Source organism: Mycteria americana, chromosome 4 (genome assembly GCF_035582795.1).
Source record: "Mycteria americana isolate JAX WOST 10 ecotype Jacksonville Zoo and Gardens chromosome 4, USCA_MyAme_1.0, whole genome shotgun sequence".
In the NCBI taxonomy this organism is placed as follows: Eukaryota; Metazoa; Chordata; class Aves; order Ciconiiformes; family Ciconiidae; genus Mycteria; species Mycteria americana.
Window position 1 is genome coordinate 58,836,930 of NC_134368.1, and position 22,201 is coordinate 58,859,130.

Consider the following 22,201-nt stretch of genomic DNA (forward strand, 5'->3'; position numbering starts at 1 on the left):
GCTGGATATTAGGAAATTTTTCTTCACCGAGAGGGTTATCAAGCATTGGAACAGACTGCCCAGGGAAGTGGTTGAGTCGCCATCCCTGGAGGTATTTAAAGGACGTTTGGATGAGGTACTTAGAGACATGGTGTAGTGGTGGTTTTTGGCAGTGTTAGGTTTATGGTTGGACTCGATGATCTTAAAGGTCTTTTCCAACCTATATGATTCTGTGATTTGTATAAGTAGTTTAAATTTAGAAAGCAATCTATTTGACTTTTTCCTTCCAGTGACTGTATTTGCAAAAAGTGAAATATAGTATGAACATTAAATAGAAGCCTTGAACAGCCTATTTCTGTGGAGTTCAACATCTATTGTAGGTATAGTATTTAACAATCAAAGTAACCAATATCTAAAATTTGTTTTTTAATCTTGAAATTGTTGAAATTATGGAATATCTCAAATCCCTCTTGCTTTCTGTCACCTATCTCATCTGTTTCCTCTCTGGTTATTCCCATATTCTTGGTTCCACTTCTTGCAAACTTCATCTGTTAGGCTTCTCTGAGATACTGATTCTGGGCTAACTCTGACACTGGCCAGAGCAGTGCATTTCTGTCTTTAGCCTGCAGCCTTGAAATGGATGTTTTCTGTGCATCTGTATATATGCTGTGTACAGACATGCTTTGCTGTGTTCTCTTTTCCTTATTTGGTGACAGACTTCACTTCTCTAAAGTGAAATAAATAGAAGCTGATTTTTCGGCTTCAGACTATTGTAGAGAAATGTCATGAAGTGGAGAACAGTGAGGAATGATACCAAGGATAAAGATGGCAGGTCTTTGAAATGATCTTAGGTATTAAATATTAACTATTTTGATAGTATTTTTTCAGTTTCTCTTCAATTATTTTATATATGACCCAGTCATAAACACTAGAGCTTTTTATTCATCATATGTGAACTGAAATATTTTTGAAGAGCTATTGCTTAAGTTAAAAAAATACTGCTCTCTTGTCATTGGATGTATTATTTAATTTCAACCCTGTACTAGAGCATTGATAAATGTATCAAATTGTATGCTGTGTCCACTTTTCCTTTTTTGCTCCCTAAAGAAGGGAGTTTAGTTTACATTAATATGTAAGCTATCTTGGATGAAAGAATAACAGAATACGCTTATTTTAAGTAAGCACTTAGACATTTCTTAATCCCCCAGAGATTATAGTTGTTAAACAAATCTTGAATGTCTTTTAAACAGGACAGTCTTATATACAAACTGGATGTAACTTGCTCATCTTGAAAGGAATATCTAAATAAGCAGCTGAGTATGGGGAGTTGTCGTGGTTTAACCGCAGCCAGCAACCAAGCCCCACAGAGCCGCTCGCTTGTTCCCCCCCAATGGGATGGGGAAGAGAATCGGAAGAGTAAAAGTGAGAAACCTCATGGATTGAGATAAAGACAGTTTAATAGGTAAAGCAAAAGCTGTGCACACAAGCAAAGCAAAACAAGGAATTCATTAGCTACTTCCCATCGGCAGGCAGGTATTCAGCCATCTCCAGGAAAGCCGGGCCCCATCACGCTTAACAGGGACTTGGGAAGACAAACGCCATCACTCCAAATGTCCTCCCCTTCCTTCTTCTTCTCCAGCTTTATGTTCTGAGCATGACATCATATGGTGTGGAACAGCCCTTTGGTCAGTTGAGGTCAGCTGTCCCAGCTGTGTCCCCTCCCAGCTTCTTGTGCACCTGGCAGAGCATGGGAAGCTGAGAAGTCGTTGATTTAGTGTAAGCACTACTTAGCAACAACTAAAACATCCCTGTGTTATCAACACTGTTTTCAGTACAAATCCAAAACATAGCCCTATACTAGCTAGCTACTATAAAGAAAATTAACTCTATCCCAGCCAAAACCAGCACAGGAGTGTTGCTTCACTGCTGTTTTTTACAAAATACTATGTATGGATGATGATAAACCCTTGCATTGCCATCGGATAAAGACTCCACGTCAGCAGAACCTCATAAACCATGAGCATTTTCACACACTAGTATATTTGGGAAGTGAAGAATGTCAGCTAAGGTCATCTTGAAGGGTTGCTTTGCAACTGTAACAGTGCAGTTGCAGTGAGTTAGCATTGTCCACAGTCAGGGGCTGTTGTTAAGCACTAGTAACCCGATGACTTGTGATTGTCTAGTTTCCCTTTGCTGGTGAAACACCATGGCAAGACTTACTGGTAATTGCTAATTATTAAAACAGTACTATCAGGTTTATTGATGTGGCCTTTGGCAGAGTTCATATGTCACTTACATACATGTTAGCTATACTTAAAGTTCAGGATGATTTCACTTTACAAACAAGAAAACACCTCTCTCCTAAGGTGGTAATTACTTGTAGTAACAATCTAAATTGGAGTGTGTATGACGATTCTCCACTGGAAACTAGTAATAGAGGTGCTAACTCTTTACACTTCGTTTATGTTTTACACTGGATTTACACTTATTTATGAGATTGTAGCTCGCTTTTCCCTTGCAATAGTCATATATATTATTTATGCTTTTTAAAATGTTTATTTCATGAACTAAACTTTCTTTAATAGGTGAAAAGAAGGAGAAGAAACAGCAGCCAGCTGCTGGAAGTAGTGATGCAAAACCTGTAGATGTTTCTCGTCTGGATCTTCGTGTTGGCTGCATTATTACTGCCGAAAAGCATCCAGATGCAGATGCTCTGTATGTTGAAGAAGTGGATGTTGGTGAAGCAAGCCCAAGGACTGTTGTCAGTGGTTTAGTGAAGCATGTTCCTCTGGATCAGGTATTGACAAAATTATTTACTGATAGCTTTTCCTTTCCTAAAGTATCTTAAGACCTTCATCTGCTTATAGGATGTGTTTTCATTCTGCTAAAAGATTTTTACAGTTGTGAAAACAAAAATAAAATGCAAACAGAAGTAACACTTAACAACACTTGCCAGAAAATGGGGAAGTACCCTCACCCCAAATCAGTTCCTTTCTGTTTGCAGTGCTTCTATCCTGGGATCTTATTCTGACTCTTCTGTGATGCCATTGGTACACAGTGGACTCCTAAACCAAACAGATGTGACTCTCTCTTTAGGTTTTGTAGTATATAGTAGAGAACCCATAATAACTTTTTTGCTATCATCCAAACCTTTGAAACCTTTGCCTTCCAACTCTCTTTATAGCCCATTGAAGTGTTTGGCATGGAGTAAAGCAAAGACCATGTAAATTTAACTGAGCTGGCAGTGAGTGGCTTAAACAACAGTGGTATGCAAAATGCATGTATTTATTTCCTTGTCTGGAATAGAATCTTCCTTTATGCTTTTTTAGTTTATATACTTCTGTGTCTGACATGCATGGTTTATGTATGTCTTGGGAACAACCGGAGACTTCAAGATTACATTTTCCTTTCACACCTCTTCTAGAGGGTTAGTGGAAGGGAGAAGTTGACTGAAGGCTGCTTCTAAATTCAAATGCAAGCTTGGCAATTAAAGCAATGTTGTACAGAGCAACTGCAAAACGGGTCATGAAGGAATTAGTGTCGAAAAGCTACATTTTCTCAAATGCCTTTTCAATCCCTATTCATGCCCTGTCCCCATGGTAAGACTGCAAGTGTAGGAGGCAATTAAAATTGTGATTGTTGTTTTTATGATACAGAAAGTTATTGAATTGAAAAAAAAAAAAAGACTGAATACAATAACTGTTCTGCACTGATCACCTGATAGTGTCCAGTTACTGGATTTGCAGTGGGCAAAAATTCAAATTGCTCATTTTTAGCAGTCTACTCTCAAGAAAGCATGTAGAAAAAATATCTTAAAAGCCTTTCTAAATGAACTTACGAAGTGTACAGAATGCAGCGGCAGCAACAGTCTTTTCTGTTTAACCTGCTTTCTGTCTGGAAAAAATAATCCAAAGTACTCAATAACAAAGAATTAGGGATCATTCTTGCACATTCTTTGGGAACAGTTAGTTTGTGTGTCTGGTTTTGGTTTTGGCAAGTCTCTATTAGACAGTAAAATCTTAAGGGCAAGCTTCCATCTTTTTGTGTTTTTTGAAGTGTTCAAAAATGTGAAGGCCTGGCATGTGACTACTGCCATATATTTAAATAAAAATGTATATATCAGATCAAGTACTACAGACATAATTCACCAAAAATTCAGCTATTTATGATTGCAGTGTTTGATGTGGTAATTTAGCAGTGTTTGAGGCTGTAGTATTTGTATCATCTGATTTTACTTTTGGTTAGGAAGCACAATGTGTATCTTCATTAACATTTCAGTATGCAGTATTTATGGGTGTTCTGTATGCTGGGTATTTAAAATATTTAAAATACACTGGGTATTTTATTTCTGCCCAATCTTATCTAATACTGGGTATTCAGTATTTATGGGTATGAAAACTTCTTGCATGCCCGCTTTCTATGTGGTACCTTGTGTTTTTGTTCATCGCTGATGGTGGTGAAGCCAAGTCAGAAGTTGCACCCTCAAGTATCATGTATAGATGGATACATGTGTCATCGGTAACAGTGATATGGTACTGAAGCATGAGATGGACCATGCCAATGCTGAGCACTTTCAGCAGCAGCTGGGGAGAATTGGAGAACATTCTGAAATGTCAGCAGGAATTGACAGATTTTCTGCCACTGTATTTGGCTTTTTTAAGTGGATCTCTGTGTACTCCTAGCATCAATACTTGTCTCAGGCAATCATTCTTGAAATTCAGACAATTCTCAAGTGTCCCTTTTTTTACCTTCTGAGATCCCCTTTAACCTAAGAGATCCTCGTGTTAGTGATCAGAAGTGAAGGACAAGAATGCAGGGCATGTATCTTAAACTTAGCAAGAAGAGAAGAGGCCACCATGAGCCTCCAGAAACACTATCCTACAACCATTCTTTGTGAGAGGATGCATTACAGCTGTATCTGTTATGAACTATATAGTCTAATTTTTATAGCAGAAACTTTTCTTTCTACTTAAATGGCTTAATCTTTTTTCTTTCTAGATCATTGTTTAAGGGTTAGTGTTGTCCATCCAGGAATTAGCAAATGGTAGTGAAATTCATATTTCTTTTTCTTAGATAGAATAGTAATTATATTCTTTATACATACTCTTGATCTTCTAATTTTCTTTCTATAGTCTGCAGGGAAAACATGTTTCTATAAATCCTAAAGAGCAGTGACTACAGCATGACTGTAAACTTATTGACACATTCTGTGTAATATAAGACACCTTTCTTAAGGCAAGCCAGTTTTTTCCTGTGCTTTTGTAGCATTAGGCTTCAAGGATATAGTAAATGCTACTGTGTTTCTTTTCAAATATGAAACAAATAGAAATATCTATGTAACCAAGCTTGTGACTTGTAAATTATATTTGCTGGCAAACTTAAGATCCAGATAAGCATGTAATAAATTGAGGAGGGGTTTCTGTTGCTGTTGGCATTGCAACTCATTCTGGTTTTAAAGCAATCAGTGTGTCGGTTTTAATTCATATTCACTAGCCATTGCAGTCTGTTGCAGTATCTGATTTTGAGATATAGAGGGATAGTTAGTTGACAATAGGTTACACAGGTAACTTCAAGGATTACCTAAGAAAAAGAGCAATTTAACACTTGTGCTTCAAGGATAAGGTCTTGGTTTTTCTGTATGGTAAACTTCAGGATTAACTTTTCTGTGGTTTAGTTTCTTTTCTTTATTAACAGCACACCCTCCCCTCCACTCCCGCTTCATTCTACCAGCATGTTGGGAAAATGCATTGTTTTATTCTGAATGTGAAGTAGCTGTGTGTCCAGCCATAGAAACTGTGATAACTAACATTTTTGCTGAAACTAAATCAGTTTCTCACTAGTTGAGTTGTCAGTTTTGAAGTTCCTGGATTTCTCAAACAAAAGGATTGGCTCTTTGGAAGGCCAGCGGAGGTTGTTACTGTTTCAAGAAGATATTCAAGGAGATAATATTTTAATTTCCTTTGCTTATTCTCGGCTCATTTATGTATCAAACACCTCCTGAGATGCCAAAGCCTTATCAGTTCCCTGTAGACATAGACTTGCTTCTGTTTGTGTCCTTTTAAGTGCAGAGACTTGCCCTATTGTTCCTAACTAGAATTTGCTTTACTGGTTAATAACACATATGCAGAAGGAAACAAACGCTTACTGTCCATCTGTGTCACCTTCAGCTGCTTTTCAGTAATACCCTGTATTTCTGATAGAACTTTTCACGTACTGGGAAAGGGAGTCAGGTTTCTTCCCCCCCCCTTTTTTTTTTTAGTTTTATTTTATTTTTTTATTTCTGCCCAATCTTATCTATCTGTCAGGAAACTCCCTAGTTTATTTTTACAGTTACTTTTGAAAAAATAGATTGTTTCTTTCGTTCTTCTAATTTATGGGGTTACAGAGAGTGGCCATCAGTAGAATTACTGGATCTGAATCTTTGTAGGTGACACGTTTCAGGTTTTTATTTATCATTTACTGTAAAAAGATCTCATAAGAGCAATGCAGACAATGATATGCAAACATCAGATTCATTCATAGCTCATAAACAATTTTTTTGCGCTTATTATGCATGAATACAGAGGGGTTTACTATGGTAATTGAAGCCCTGTTTTCTGGAAACTTTACAGTAAGTCCCTTCTATAAAAATTAGCACAACCAGTTTAAAAAAAAAAAAAAAAACAAACAACTAAAAACTTTTGCATTGTTAGGAAGCATTTATTTAGGTCTAGTTTCGGTTTTTCTGTATACTTAGGGAATTGTCATTTATCTGAAGACAGTTTAAAAATTGAGCCATTTATAATAGAAAGGGGAAAAAAACCCTTAAAATAGCAATGCTCTAGTTTTGGCTGACCATCTTGGGGTGGGTTTTTCTTTTTGTTTTATAAAAATATTTATTTAACCTTGTGAGTTTTCTTACCATTTATTTGTGAAATCAATGCACACGTCTTAGTATTAGAGAAGCTTTTCAAAAGCATTTGAAGATACTTACTGGTAAAAGTGATGAGATAATGTGTAAGTTTGAAATGTTGATAAATACTTAATTTTGTAACAGTAATCAACTTCTACAGATATACATATATAAACATTTGGGACACTGTGATTGGAGAGAAAGGAAAGATGCGATGCTAGTTTGGTTTTCTTTCCTGTTAGTTTGATGAAGATGATGATCTCCACTTCTGTATTAATGCAGTCTGGTTTTGTCAATTGTATAATCTGTAATAAAAAAGCAATGCTCTGAAGTCTAGAATTTTTTTCCAGTTAGTAAAAACTAAAGTTGAATACCAAATGCAGAAATCTTGGGGTTTCTTATTCTTATTCTGTTATTCAGTGCTAGATAATGTCTACAACTTGCATTTTAGACTCACTGACATCTTACAACCATTTCTTGTGTTTTGGGTGATTTATATTCATAGCAATAACATAAGAAATTTTCAGTCAATGAGCTGCCTTGAAACTTATGCGAGATCAACTTTTCGTTATAACTGCTTCATTTTGGAGATTTATATTTTTGCTTCTTAAGATGTTCTACTTGGAAAATATGTAGTATACAGAATACTTGATCATGTGAGTTTTATTAAGTATTAATCCTGCAGTTTTGTTTTAAGTTTATATTGTAATGCACAAAGACTGAAATCTAGAAATACGGATATATACTTATGTGCTCTAGGAGTATGGAAATTAAGGCTTTCTTACTTTCTGTCTGTCTCTTAAGTATGTTCTGGGTTTAATTTTTATTCAGTTTGAAAGTGTGGTTTGTTTTCTAGACTAAAGTGTGGCAGTTTCCCCTAACAAAGTATGTTTTCTCAGATTTACAATTTTTATTAAAATAAAACAACAAAAGAAGAAACCTAGTTTTACAGTTTTGCTCTAAAAATTGCAGTGCACAGTATATACAACCATTTTCAGTGGTTAAAGAAAATTCAAAGCATTTGGGTTAAATAAGGTAAAATGTAAGATTCAAGTGAGCTAATTATGAAAACACGTGTACACTTCCAGTACACAGTTTGAAATTTTTATCTATGAGCTAGCCTAATTTGTAGAGTGGGTTTGTTGTTGTTATTATTTGAAAATTGTTTGGTAATAGTGCTATGTTGATAGTGGACTGAAGTGGTGATCTAGAATGAGTAAAGACGGAATGCAAGTGAAATGCATCACCCAGTTTTTGGATTTCTGAATTGCACATTTTGTATTTCCATGATAATTGTGTCACAATTCAGCATTTACTGTATTATCCACTGGCCAATCTTAAGTGGTTTAAATGTTACTTGTTACTGGTGTGCAGGTGTTAGAATTGTGCATCCGTTGCTGTATGCTTCTCTCATCCATGTTAAGGTCTCTTCATTGTAATTCGTTATAATAAAATAGAGTTCCCAGAAGTAGGTGGCATTAAGTATTCGCATCCTTCTGTTTTCCTCCCCTAAGATGCAGAATCGGATGGCAATACTACTCTGTAACTTGAAGCCTGCAAAGATGAGAGGAGTACTATCTCAAGCAATGGTGATGTGTGCCAGCTCCCCAGAAAAAGTGGAAATTCTGGCTCCCCCACCTGGCGCAGTACCTGGGGACAGAATCACTTTTGAAGGTTTTCCTGGTAAGTAGGTATTTGGGAAATTGGAGGAAATAGGTGTGCCAAGGTGACCTCAGTATTGAAGCAGATAAAATAGTATTTTAAAGTTGGCTGCATTTTTTGTTGAAATTTTCTGAATTAGTTATATTCAAAGTTTAGCATGCTAAGACTGTGTAAATAAAGGATTAAAAATACTTAACCACCTGCCAAAAATTGGAAAATACAAGGAAATAACTGTAACTTGAAAAAGACATATAGTACTTTAATATAAAATTACCCACTTCATTTAAGTCTCAATAAGTATTTCTGCTTTTGAAACCTATAAACAAACATATTTGCACTTTGCACGTTACAGTAAGCAAATGTAAAGCATCTTTGCCATCCTGTGCCCCAGGAATTTGTGCAGCACAGCACAGGCCCAGACTGACTCAGGTCAACTGTTATGTGGATCTTCGAGTTCTTGATGAACAGTGGTCTTGTCGTCAGGATTGCTGTGTCACTTCATCTTAAGAAAATTGGTCTAACTCCCAATATTTCCTGTATTGGGTGGGGTTGTATGTGTGTGCATTTATCAACAAAGTATTCATCTTCAGGATGAATTTGTTGCTCAAAAGTTGGCTTTCACATGTGAGAAAATGGTGTGGCTTTCTGTTTCCTACATAGAAATGTATTAACCTTTTCAAACTATTGCACCTCTGCCAATTTCTAGCTGTACAGCAGTGTTTTCATTTATGAAGCTCTTGGCAAGCTCTATGCTCAAACATATTTGCATGAAATACCTTTCATAAATATATTTTTATAATTCTCATGATTGAAACTCTGATGCTCTAAAAAGAATGTATATTTTGGTTGGCATATGATAAAGGAAGCAATGGTCTATCTAGGTGTGTTTGAAACAGGAGGAAGGCTCAGCTTGCTGTGATTTAATGCTCTGATTTAAAATATTTTAAAATAATACTGTGTTTCAGAAGGAAGTAAGTCTTGCAACATTTTTTTCATTTTTAGTTTTCTGTAGTAAAAGTATACCAAGCTTGCTAGTTGAGATGCAGAATTGGTAAGCTGTACTGAAATCTGAAAGGCTTCAGCAATTGCATTGACTAAATTGTAGGAATACTCACTCATAACTTCTAGTAGTTACCACATATCCATGAGTAAAGATAGATTTAATATTGGATGTGTGACTTCTGTTACATGCAAGGATACACTCATTCCTTTCTGTTGCTGTGGAAATGGATGTGTAAGAGAGCATCAAACTGTAGAGTAAACCCTTCTAATGCTTAAGCCCTGTAAAATGATGTACAAGTCAGCCTGGGCATGTGGCTTTTTTGAGGGGTGGAGGGTCTTTTTTGTTTGTTTTTGTCTAAGACATAATGTTACTCCAAACTTGTATCTCAAGTAACTTCATATACCTGGCATTTGAAAATAATGTGAGAGCTGGTAGTAGTGCTATTCTCTGTTAACCAGTATATCTTTTCTTGCACATGACTAATGAGACCAGTTTTATAAAAATAATTAAAGTATTTGACTCCATGGTTACAGTTGCAAAAAAGCTTTTCCTAGAGCAAATCAGTTATAGAAACATTTGTTTTAAAATTATTCCCAGGTGTTAAGGTATCCAGATATTCCGTTGACATTTTGATTCTTAAAAGACAGGGAATAAACTAAAGGTGGTGTAAAAGTTGTACTAGTTCTAAAGTTATGACCTGCAGCCTGTGATACAACGTTTTGTACGCTTTATATCAGTTTCCTTCTGACAGGGAGCCAAAGACATGGAGCTCTGATAAGTGCCAAATGAAGGCTTTTACAACCCCTTTGCAAAGCGTATACATCCAGGGCTATAGATCGTAGTCTGAAATATGGCAGCTGTTTCCTAATGTTTCATAAATGGCTGCTCAGAAAAATTGGTAGGTATGAGATTAAAGCTAATAATTGACTTTGAAAATATACCTAATGCTTGATAGTGCGAAGTAGAGTGACATATCTCCTAGTTACATAAAACTTATTTTAAAGAATTTTAAGACTTGGGATTTTATTATCTTGAAGTGAGTAGGAAAAAGGAAGAAAAAAAAGCATTGGTGGATGGAGACTTATAAAATCGTTCTGACATCTGCTTCTGTAACTTAATTTCTTGTGTACTTGTCTTTTGCATATTGCCTTTGTAAACTAAGAGATTAATACTGTTCATTGGTTGGTTTTGGTTTGCTTTAGGGGTTTTGTAAATTTTTTTTTAGCTAGGGACTAAGATTGTTGCCACTTACCTTCTTGTCCAAGTGATTAACAACTTTTGGTGGGTTTGGTTCCTCCCTCTCTCCTGCCTGATTTCTTTTTCTGGTTTGGTGTGGGGTTTTTTTGTTTGTTTTCTTCTTTTTAAACAGCTGGGTGGTTTGGTGGTTTGTTTTTTTTAGTTGTTTGGGTGGGGTTTTTTTCCTTTTCTTCCTGGGGAGGGGGGAACTCACTGGGAGACTGAAAAACTGTTTCTCATTTTTTAATGGGGTTGCATGTCTGTATCTTCTACTCACCTTTTTTGTGTTAAAATCTCACATGCTTCTTAGCTGCTATCTCCTCAAAGGCAATCTGCCACTTCACGGATACTGTTATCAGCAGGGTAGAATCCTTGCTATGTCAGATGTCATTTAATTTCAGTGCTTAATTGTAACAATTTATATTCTGATCAATTTTTTTTTAAAGCATAATTTTAAAGCATAAAGATTCAGTTTGAGTCCTTGAAATGAAAATAGAAAGGACAGCTGGGTTTTATTTTAGTTTGAAGTATGAAAGCCTATGAAGCAACAGAAGTGACAGCAGCAACAATAAAGCAACTCTAAAACACACACAGCTGTCTATCAAGTAGCTTGGAATCAAGTTATTTTTAAGCCTACTCTCTCCACCATACAAAACATTCATGAGATACAGGCTAATTTTCCTTGGTCATTTTAGTCAAAGTAAACAAATAGTATCTTGATTCAAACCAGTTGGACTTTCTCCTGCAGAGACTTGAGAGTTTTCCTAGAAGCATCTTGAGTGTCATAGAGGAGTGATTTGATAAGGAATACTGTTGTCTGGAGGAGTGTTCTTTTTTGTTTATTTGATGTCATTGCCCTTAGGGGAACTTTAACACCGTTTTATACTCCAGTACATGAATCTTCAACATCTGTTGGGCCTTTTTTGTATTAAGAACTTTATCAAATTTCTGGAAAAAGTCTGATTCATAAGCCATAGAAAAATCATTCCACCGCATGTCTGTAAATACTATACCCTCCTACACAGTAATTGTCGTAAGACAGCAATAATTCTTGGAGTTTTCACAGCTAACTGTGAAATCTTCTTTCTAATAGTAGTATAATTGATGCTTTGACAAAATTCTTCAATGCACACAGGAACCACAAATCTGTTATTTAAGTTATATAATTAAAGAATCATTCTGGTCTAAGAACCCCTGGCAATTTAGTTAATATCTCTTTAAAAAAAAAAAAAAGAGATATTTTGGACCTTCTACACGGGCCACCAGTGCAGTGGTTAGTCTGTATTTAACAGGTTTCTTTAATCAAAGCTTTGGTGTATGGATGCTTTCTTTCAGTTGCATAGTTCTAATCCACAGTGGACTAAGTGGTACTAACTTTTCGTAAGGTCACGCATCACCGCATCTTTTTGCCCCTTATTGTGCTGAGATATATTCTTTCAATAGTTATTGAGCTGTTACAAAATGGAGAGATTTCTTGCTGCTTATGAGAATTTCTTTTGTAATACTTAAACTGCTAGACTGAGTGACATATTTAACAAAATTTGGGACCTCCTATTTGGTTCTTTTTGTGTAAAAAGAGTGGGAAGCTCATTAAACCATTACAAGTTTAAATTTATTTTATTTATAGAAACCCTTCTAAAGAATATTTTCTGGGAAGAAGGAATGCAGTGAGGAGAAGTCACAGGAAAATGAACAGCCTAAAGCTCTGGTAGTATTTAAAATCAGTGCCTATGCTAATCTAATATGAGCTCACCACAGATCCCAAGGGAGCTTGATGCAGGGTTCCAAAGAAACTTATTAACATCCAAAGCGTGTTTTTTATAATAAAAGTCAGGTTTTTTTCTTACTGAAAAAATTCACTTGCTTTTTATATTTGAGGAGGGGGAAGGAAATGCACAGTGGATCATTTAACATTCTGTTTAATGATTTTATTAGTTCATATGCATTCACTTTGGTCTAAATCCAAGTCTGTCTTCGTTCATGAACTTAAGCATTGAGCAGGATTTTTATTTTTGTGAAAATGTGCAATTAGCTCTAAATGTTTAATTTATTAATGGTATTACTGATGTTTCTTTTAAATATTAAGTGCACTGTGGTTGTAAAAACAACCCTACTGCATTATTGAATCTTGCTCTGGCAAGGCTAGCCTGCTTAACAGAGAAATCTGGACTGGTCTGCTTCTTACACAGTTACAGATATAGAAGTTACAGAAGATAGACCCATCTACAGGCAGAAGTAACTTTTAAAAGCATTGAGAATGTGAGTAGATTGAACCATTGAAAATATTTAAAGGAGAAAAACAATAAGGCAGGCTGGAATGAGAGTAGTTCATTTAACCGCCTGTTGGTCAGCCAGTCAGGCATACACCAAGCAGTTATGAATTTCAACCAGCTACCAGAAACATGTATGTTAAAATCCCTGTAGCCTTAATAGTTTTTCTAGCTGAACCTTTGAGGACACTGAGTCGTGGAAGATGAGAGTACTTGACATTCTGCTCACTTGGAGAGCTCCTCATTTTCTTTTAGGAACTCCTGGCTTCTCTGAGAGGATCTCAGGGAGGATCTGTTTACTAGTGTTTGTTTTATGATTCTTGCTTGTTCTGGAACTTAAGATTTGAATAGTTTGGGCAGAATGGTGCCAATATGGCACTCCAAGCAACTAAAAATATAAATATAGTGTATCAACAATGAAATAGCACGGGATGCCTTTCGGCATTTAAATGTGCTCTAATTAATTTTTAAAACAACTGTTTTAATTAGGTTTTTTTTAATTTGTCCTGCCTGTGTTACACACAAGAGGTTAAGAGCACCCGACAGCATTATGATTAAATAACTTTTTTAATGAAGTCTCTTTTTTCTTTAAAAGAATCTGCCTTGTATTAGAATTAATTAAATTTACTTGACCTTTGAACACAAAATAATTGTACAGTGAATTGGTTGTCTTGCTTTATCTAGATTATGTCAGCAGGCAGCAGTTTATTCAGTATAAATCTTTATAGCAAGAGAGCTTATTTAGCTTAGTTTTGTTCCTATACTTTGCATTTCATGCCTATTTAAAAATAGGAAAAATATGACTCTGAAATACTTCACTATTCTATGTAATTTGTTAACAGTATTTCAAAACATTAGTAGAAGAAACCTGCATTTTGTGGTCATTAGAGATCCTTGAATAGTCAGATTTGCTAATGTAATTAGACTGTCAATACCTCTAGGGGGTAGGTAGCTTATTGTGGTGTCCACATAGAAACAGGGAGCTGAGACTTATAGACTGAGGCCGTAATGGATGAAACACAAGCTGACTTCTAATGCTTTTGTTATTTTAGGCACCAGAGCTTGTCACCAAATAGTACAAAAAGTAGCAGAACAGTGTTGAAACTTGGGGCTAAAATTATATATAGGTATCCTATTTTGGACTATTCTTGCCTAAGTTCAATATTTCTCAACGGTAAGGGAACCTGCCAAATTCACTTAATTGCTTATAAAAATTCATTAATTCCTAAAACCCTGTGTATTGGTGAGTAGTGTATTTCTGTGGTTCGCATCTACTTAATTCTTAGGAATCATTTTGGTCTCTAGTAAATTTTGTAAACCAACAACTAGCAATGGTTTGATTTCTTCCTTTTGACAGTATTTGTGGTCTGTTACTTACAACCTTTTTCCCCCTGAAAGATCAGCATTTTGAGAGAGGCTCTGGAGGCATTTTCTAGACAATCCCCAATTCCGATTAAAGTTTTCATTTTGAGAATTGCAGGTAATGTTGTTTTCCCTTAAAAGTGTGTGCAGTGGTGCTATGTGGGCTGTCACAGGTCTGTACACACATAGAGCTCTTGCTCTGCCTTCTGTATTCTTTGCTATTGGGTTATTCTTTGTTTTGAAACAGGAGATCCTGAGAAGGAACTTAATCCTAAGAAGAAGATTTGGGAGCAAATCCAACCTGATCTTCATACCAATGACCAGTGTGTTGCTACGTACAAAGGAGTTCCATTTGAAGTGAAAGGGAAAGGAGTCTGCAGGGCAGAGACCATGGCAAACAGCGGAATTAAATAAATAAATGGTTATTAGAAGCTTTTTCAGATGTTGAAATGGAAAGTAACGCAAGCACAATAAAAACCATGAATATATTACCCCTCTGAAATGCATGGCTAATACTTTTTTTTGTTTGACTTGTCTTCCAGAGGTACATAATGTGTTATGCCTCCAACATTTTCACAATTCACTCATTCACCATGCTTACTGTCCTTGAGGTTAAGTGTTGTCAACAGTCATTAACCACTCAGTGCTCAAGACTTACTTGCCAAGGCTTGTTCATGGTAGAACTACAGGCAGGCAAGCATATTTTCTGGATGGCTAAAAGATTTAGAGGGTCTATGGAGCAAGAGCATCTCAATAAGGAAAAATTTCTGGTGTGTTCCTCGTGTGCTAACTGCTCTGCAGGACTAGCAGTTGGTCAGTGAAGACCACAGTCATCTTCATTCTTCTAGTCACCTTTTAATAGTTTTTTCTCCTCTTCTTTCAAGCACTTTTCAGATATATTATAAGCCTCTGTAACTTTGTTCTTGGCTGTGTTGTCTCAGTAGTCTGCAGACAATTGTAATGGGAAGATTAAACTATGGCCCTTTATGCCCTAAGATATGCAAATGGATGAACTTTCATGTCCCACAGTTAAGCTGTTATAATGTCAATAAGATCAAAGCTGTCACTTTGCTGAAATAGTTCTTTATCTAGTCCACCTAGATATTTCCTTCCAAATGATAGATAGTGCTAAGAGAATGAATAGCAAATAGATTGCCAGAGCTAGTCAAATACTACCAAATAATATCTGTCTCCAATGCCCAAACAGGTATAAAATGAATTGATGTTTTGTTTTAAAGTATTTTTATGCAAGGATATTTTATACAAAAGATGCTTTGGATTTAACAGAAATAGCTTTTTCATTTTTTACAATTGGAATTATTCCATAATAATGTAGTACAAGTAGTCATGGTTGCTATGGTAATAGCCTCAAATTACTACTTTTAATTCCTGCCTTTTAATAATCTGAAAATAACTATTTTAGGTCAATTTACAATAAACCTTTTAAGTAACTATTTAGAGATACTTCAGATATGTTGGCATATAATACTTAATTAACTGGTTACTGTCTAACCTATGAAGCAGTAAGCACTTTTTTTAACCCTTGAAATAAAAAAACTTAGCCACTCTGAATTTTTCAGACTTGGAACTACATCCAGTGAAGTGGGAGAGAAAACAAAATGACAATGATATAAAATTAAAAGGAACAGGTGCAAAAGAAGAGATGAACAGATTTCTTTTTTGAATGAGTTTTCTATGTGCCTATAAACTGTGTTAAAGTTTTCATGCATCTGGGAGTAAGCAATAGTAATTAGTTCCTTTATATGTGCCGAATTGCATTAAGCACATGGTGGGAGCTATTTTATCTTCCTTGTAAACTACATATCCAATAATATCTTAATAAACAAAATTGTTGAAGTTCAAAATCTCAATTTAACTAATCCTGAATCAAGGTAAATAAATAATTTTACAGTAGATAAATTATAGCTTTTAATACTGGAAAGCTCTCTACAAACTTTGGAATTCAGAGGAACTTAAAGCTTGAAGAATTGAGCAAAGAGGCTCCTTATGGTCTGAACTCATGTGCACTTTTTACTTTTTTTTTCTTCCAGATCTGTGTACTGTATGAACTGCAATATACAATCTGTTGTAGCGTAAAAATCTCATTTGTGACTACATACATATTAGGAGCATGATTTAGATTTAGTTTATTCTGATTTTGTGGTTGAAGCTAGGATTCTGGATGCAGTAGTGTGAGGTACTCTATGAAAGGCAAGTAGTTTGGTAATCTAAAGAGGTATTTCCAACTGTGTGTTCAGAGTTATTTGGTGTGGATGTGGAATTTTCCAGTTGATGGCTTCTACTCTTTTATTTCTATTAAATGTTACCTACTATAGAAAATAGACAAATGAGCACATGTAAGTTGATTTTACTCCTTGCTGCGTTTAAGTAGAAGCACTTGATAATTATTTTGTCTTATAAAATTCAAGAGCTTTCTTAAGACAATAGCTCTTTCCTCTTTAATTATGCTCTTCTGGTTGTCTAGGAAAATGTATTTATGCTGTACTGAGCTCAAAAGTGACAACAGGGTACTTGAGGCACTGTGCAAATATGCTTCCTCACTGAATCCAGCCTCTTCTGCCTTGTCTGCATGAGTAAGTAGGACTGCAGTGAAATCCTTCCATGTGGGACCCAGAAGTTCCTGTAATGAAAAACAAATCTTAAATAGTTATCTTTTGTTGTTCCTTTTCCCCACTTTCACCTCATATACTTATGCATTAACATACCAGTTATATGTTCTTTTCCTGGCAGTAATCCAGTTCATGTTATCTGAGTTGCTGAAATTTCTGGGGGTTTTCACCTTCCAAGACACTGACATCCACTTTCAGTGGAAATACCTGGCCGTGCAGTACTAGCAGTTCTCTATTCTCTTAGTACATATGTTAATAGAATTTCTTCAGTTAAAAAATGTCTATGTAAATAAGGAAAAATGGTTGTTTAGCTATGCCACACATTATTAAAAAAAAAGTAAAATACAAGTAGTTTACATCAGTAGTTTCCACATATCCATATTTCTACACTTTTTACATCTCTTTGAAATTTTTTTTCTTGTGTTGAAAAAATAAATGATGAATTTCTATGTAACACCAATTGCAATTCCAGCTGTATCCCATAAAACTGAACTATTCTCAGCAATTCGGGAAAACACAAATCAAATGCATCAACCGAAGTGATGGGTAAGAGAGTTTGTCTTTAACTGCTGTGGTTCATCTGATGGAGTGGAATGGAGAAAACAAGCTGCTTTTTTGTCAATGAGTACAAAAATTTTAATATGAGTAAGAGATTGGGCTTTTATTTACAGATGTAAATGAAATTACAACTTTAGTGCAATGATGCTAACTCCTGTGTGTGACAAGAAGACTACTTTGGTAATAAAGTCCACTTTGCAGTGATCTTAACTCTGTAACCTAAATACCAAGGGGTATAAAACTGTTTTAAAGGATACCTTTCTACTCCCAAGATAGCAATTAATCTGTTCTAGACACTGGGGACGAAAAAATACTAAACTCATACAAAATTTTGGCATAAGCTGTCTAAGGAAGTTTTGGGTTATTTTGGAGAGAGAGCATAGTGCCTTGATTTGCTGAGGACTCAAAGTCAGTGCTAATGTTAGTTCTGAAATCAGTATCTGCCACTCTCAATTTATTGGGCTATGTTACTGAAATAAAAAAATCCAGAGAGATTTAAATGTCAGTAGTCATCTTCTGTTATGCCATCTTTATTGATATGACATCCCTAATTTGCAGAGGATTATTGTAAAAACTCCTGATTGCTAAAGGTAGTCTTCATGCTAATGTCTTCTTGGAATGACATACTGAAATGTAACCATTACTGTTCATATTCCCAGCACCTAGGCAGCTGTCCTGCCCCATTTGTTTGTGGCTGATGAAATCACAGCATCTGGTCTTTTAAGGGGAAAATAACTAAAAAGCCAACCATTATGTAAGCTGAGAGCCAGTTGTAATCATGAAACAGAAGTAAGTGTTGCTTTCTCATTATTTTTGAACATGCTTTATTTCCTTTCCAGTAGGGATTTTAAAGGTCTATTTAAAGAGAAAAGGCATGGTGGCATCTCTGAGGCTTTTAATGCCCACGTGGACTTGATCCAAAACAGTGTCAAACTAGAAGCATGATAATTTTTTATTGGCTTAGAGTAAAAATATTTTGAGTAAATAGTGCTTTCTCGTAAATACCATGAAGTATAGAGAGATGGAGAACTGTATAAGGAAAAAGGGTAACACTGAAAACAAATATATGTAAACTGATAATGAGTAACCTACCAATAGAAAGTAATCAGAAAGAACAGGAGAGCAAATCAAACACATTTTGAAAGCTATTTTTCTAGCTATATATTTATATATTGGTATATTTTTATCTACATGTATATTATATATTTAGATAATGTCAGTTACAGCAGATAATAAGAGTTGATGGACGAGGAAGTCCCTTCCCGTCCTAAAGATTTTTAGAAAGTTCATTAGTGTAAGACAGATGCAAAGTGTAATGTGCAGACTTTGGCAATAACTGAAACCCTTTGTTTCTTCATAAATCATACAAACCTGGTTCATCTGATCAGGTATATAAACTGAGCAATATCCGTTTGCTTGCCCCCCCCCCCCCCCCCCCCCCAAAAAAATGTATGCATGATAATGAGAAATTTCCAACTGAAAAGAAAGCCATTCTGTTTCAGTGTCTCTCCCTATATATCTTACCTACTTGCAAAAACAATTTTTCCCCCAGGAGGTTAAAAATATTTGCCTCAAGTCAGTAATGCTAGAAATTTTCCTTACCTAGAGTAAATTTATGGTAACTTTCTAGTATTTTCTCTTGAACAGATACAGCAATAGTGACAGTACAGGACAGAGCTAAGCATCCTTGTCCCAAGTCAGTCAGATTTTCTGCGTGATTTTTGGACCCGTTTTTCTCTGCTTTGGTCCTATACAGAGTGCAGAAGAGTGAGGTAACCTGACTTTTGCTTGCTTTAAATAGCATTTCTCTTCAACAAGCTAGACCTGCCATAATAAAGCATTAACCGTAATTTCTGAGAGAAAAGCTTACTTTGATAGGTAAATTTGGTTCCTGAATTCCTTTGTGCCAAATCCATGAACAAAAGAGAGGAGTTCTTGCCTCTCTCTTCTTAGGTTTAGTGTGATAAGTGTAGCTATGGTGTATGGTGTTGGAGTTCTGAATTGCATTTTTCAACTGCTGGACTGGGAAATGTTCCAGTTTTCAGCTGCACTTCTCTAGTTCACTTTTGCAGTCAACTCTTCCATAGCTATTGTCACCTGAAGACAAAAGAGTTGCCATTAGGGCAGAGACTTTTACTTATTTATTTGTTTGTTACCTGGATGAACTGAATTGTGTGATCACTTTCATCTGGACACAGAGGCAAGTCAGCCCTCAGGACCAAAAGAGCTAGATGCAGGCCTTCTTCCCCGAAATGGTGAGCCAGGGCTGAACTCACTGTGTGTCTCACCTGCTCTTTGCTCAGAGCACTGTGGGGGTAGCTTGGAGTGTCAAGTACTCTAACACGGAGAGCTAGCTCACAGCCATTTCTTCGTATAATCCCTGAAATGCGGCAGCTGCGTCCAAGGCTGCAGCAGGTAGTCACAGAGCTTGGGGAGCGATGAATCTCAAAGTCTGAGCTGCCCAGCAGGCTGTTCCCAGCAGCGCTTTTGCCAGTCCGAGTTCTTCCAATGACAACAAGGTTGATGGTCATCTCATTGCCGTCTGCCATTGTCTATGCTTTTATCCACAAACCTGTCACTAACTGATGAACAAATAACATGAGCTGTTTCACATAACTTAAAAAAAAAATCCAGCAAAAATTGCAAAATTCACTGTCTTTTGAGTGTCCTTCCCTGCCTGAAATGTTTTTTAAGGAAAGTGTGGTGTAGATAGACATTCAGTACAGCACATATACCTCTTTCTGATCCAAGGACAGATCTTTGCTGTCCTTCCCAGTCTGCTGCTTAGAAATAAGACCCCATGGAAGGTGTCACAGGTACAAGAGCAACCTAACAGGCTGTGCTCCTAGACTGGCAACAACTGAAGAGCTAGGAAAGAATCAGATGTGAGAAGAGTTTTAGGAACAAATAAAGCAGGTAAAGCTAGGGGGAGGAAACAGGGAAGGGAGGGAGACAACTGTGGAAAACAGCATTGGTGTGCAGGGAGAGTAGGTTATGAAAAGGAGGAAAACTAGGGGAGGAACAAGAGAAAGGTGACAAATATGTGCTGCTGTTATTAAGTGACCATGTTTCAGGAAATAAATCTTTACTTGTTTTTAGGGAAAAAAAATAGATAGCTAGGGAGAAGTAGCTTTTAAAGGAGCACTTTTTCACAGCAAAGAACAGCTTAGAATACATGTTTCATCAGCCACCACTGAAGGTGAAATAGACGGTAATCCAAAAGGGTTTTCTGATACAGATAAATATAAGAAGTATGTCTTAATGAAAAAAAGAGCTGAAATAGCCTATGCTGCAGGTTCTAACCCCATATGAAATTGAGACCTTGGAAATATATACTGTACAAACTTTTAGACTTACGGCACAGTTAGTGGAAAAGCATAGACTGGTGGATGGAGAGGGGAGATGGGTCAGTATTTCCAGTTACTATAATTGTTCATAAATAAGCCCTCTCAATCTCTTTATACTTTTCTGTAATCCAGTATCTGAAGGGTTTTTGGTGCACATTAATTATCTAACAGGAATACTGGTTGATAAAATAAATTCAGAGGTGTTTCAGATGGAAAACGATATTGGCAAATAAGTAGTTGATTTTAAGTTATCAGTGACACCTGAATTTCAGAAAGGTTTGGGTGGTTTGGTTTTGTTTTGTTTTAAGGTACTATGTTTAGGTACTCATAGCGAGATCATGGATAATTTTAGAATGGGATTTCCTGTGATTAATTGATTTAGATTCTTGCATGTGCAATTCAAGCTTTCTCCCTCATATTAAATCCGTGCCCAAATCAATCTTTTGAAATAACTTCAGTACAAAGCCAAACATTCAAAAGCTATTAACGTACTAATTTTGTTACAGGCAACATTGACTATTGTACATGATGATCTTCCTTACTGAATTCACAGAGAGGTTTTTGTGAATTTTTCAATGATCAATTTTTTTTTTAAGAATACCTTTTAAAAAAGACCCCTTATGAAATGGTTGTCATCAGTTATTCATCAGTCTAGATGTGCATTGTATTCTTTTTCTGTAGCATAATATGACATGGTGGACATGCATTTGTGCATTCCTTTTTTAAATCATGACCAAAGATTTGTTCTTTGTTTTTCCTGAAAGCAGTCTACAGTTAAATACCTAGATTAATTTTATATTATGTCACTTACCTTATTTTCTCTTAAATTCCTCTTTCATTCAGACCTCATTCATAAACCACATATGCAGTGTAAAAAGAAGTTCTATGTGAACTTTGAAACTAACAGCAGCAACGTACCATGCTGAGACTGGTACATACACATTAATCTGGTTAATCTTTTACTGATAGATCCTCATTCAATTGGATATGTTTGGTCTGTAATTGACACTGTTGAATTTTTGCAACTTGATTGCAAAAACTGTATCTGCAGCTACTTTAGTGATTGTGTGAAGTTGATATTTTTGAAAGTTACTTGAGTTCTACCAGCAGTTAAATGTGAGAGTGATGATGGTTCATGTTCTTGAATGTGTGTTCATATATGCATGTGAAGAGCATATGCACTTTCTCTTATTACTGCAATGAATTAATAATTGCAATATTTTCAAAGCACAATGCAAATTATATGCAAATGTAAAGCTGTT

General features: G+C 35.9%; 2 protein-coding genes across 7 annotated transcripts in view; one reads left to right on the forward strand and one right to left on the reverse strand.

The window, feature by feature from the left end:
• The window catches only part of AIMP1 (aminoacyl tRNA synthetase complex interacting multifunctional protein 1), a 40,654-nt gene extending 25,736 nt beyond the window's left edge, over positions 1 to 14,918 (forward strand). For 3 of the 6 annotated variants that reach the window (XM_075500684.1, XM_075500687.1, XM_075500686.1), the window contains exons 5-7: positions 2,565 to 2,776; positions 8,386 to 8,554; positions 14,652 to 14,918. In XM_075500684.1, the coding sequence (XP_075356799.1) occupies positions 2,565 to 2,776; positions 8,386 to 8,554; positions 14,652 to 14,818 (548 nt within the window). In that variant the 3' untranslated portion in view covers positions 14,819 to 14,918. Of the gene's footprint in view, positions 1 to 2,564; positions 2,777 to 8,385; positions 8,555 to 12,399; positions 12,481 to 14,651 lie in introns of all 6 variants that reach the window. The other 3 variants (XM_075500685.1, XM_075500688.1, XM_075500689.1) reach the window with 2 other exon arrangements.
• A 1,854-nt stretch (positions 14,919 to 16,772) lies between these two features.
• On the reverse strand, positions 16,773 to 20,141 carry GIMD1 (GIMAP family P-loop NTPase domain containing 1). Its single transcript, XM_075500690.1, has 2 exons — positions 19,749 to 20,141; positions 16,773 to 17,045 (listed from the first exon to the last, which is right to left on the reverse strand). The coding sequence occupies exons 1-2, from the start codon at positions 20,139 to 20,141 to the stop codon at positions 16,773 to 16,775; spliced, it is 666 nt and encodes a 221-aa protein (XP_075356805.1).
• Between the last annotated feature and the right edge of the window lie 2,060 nt (positions 20,142 to 22,201).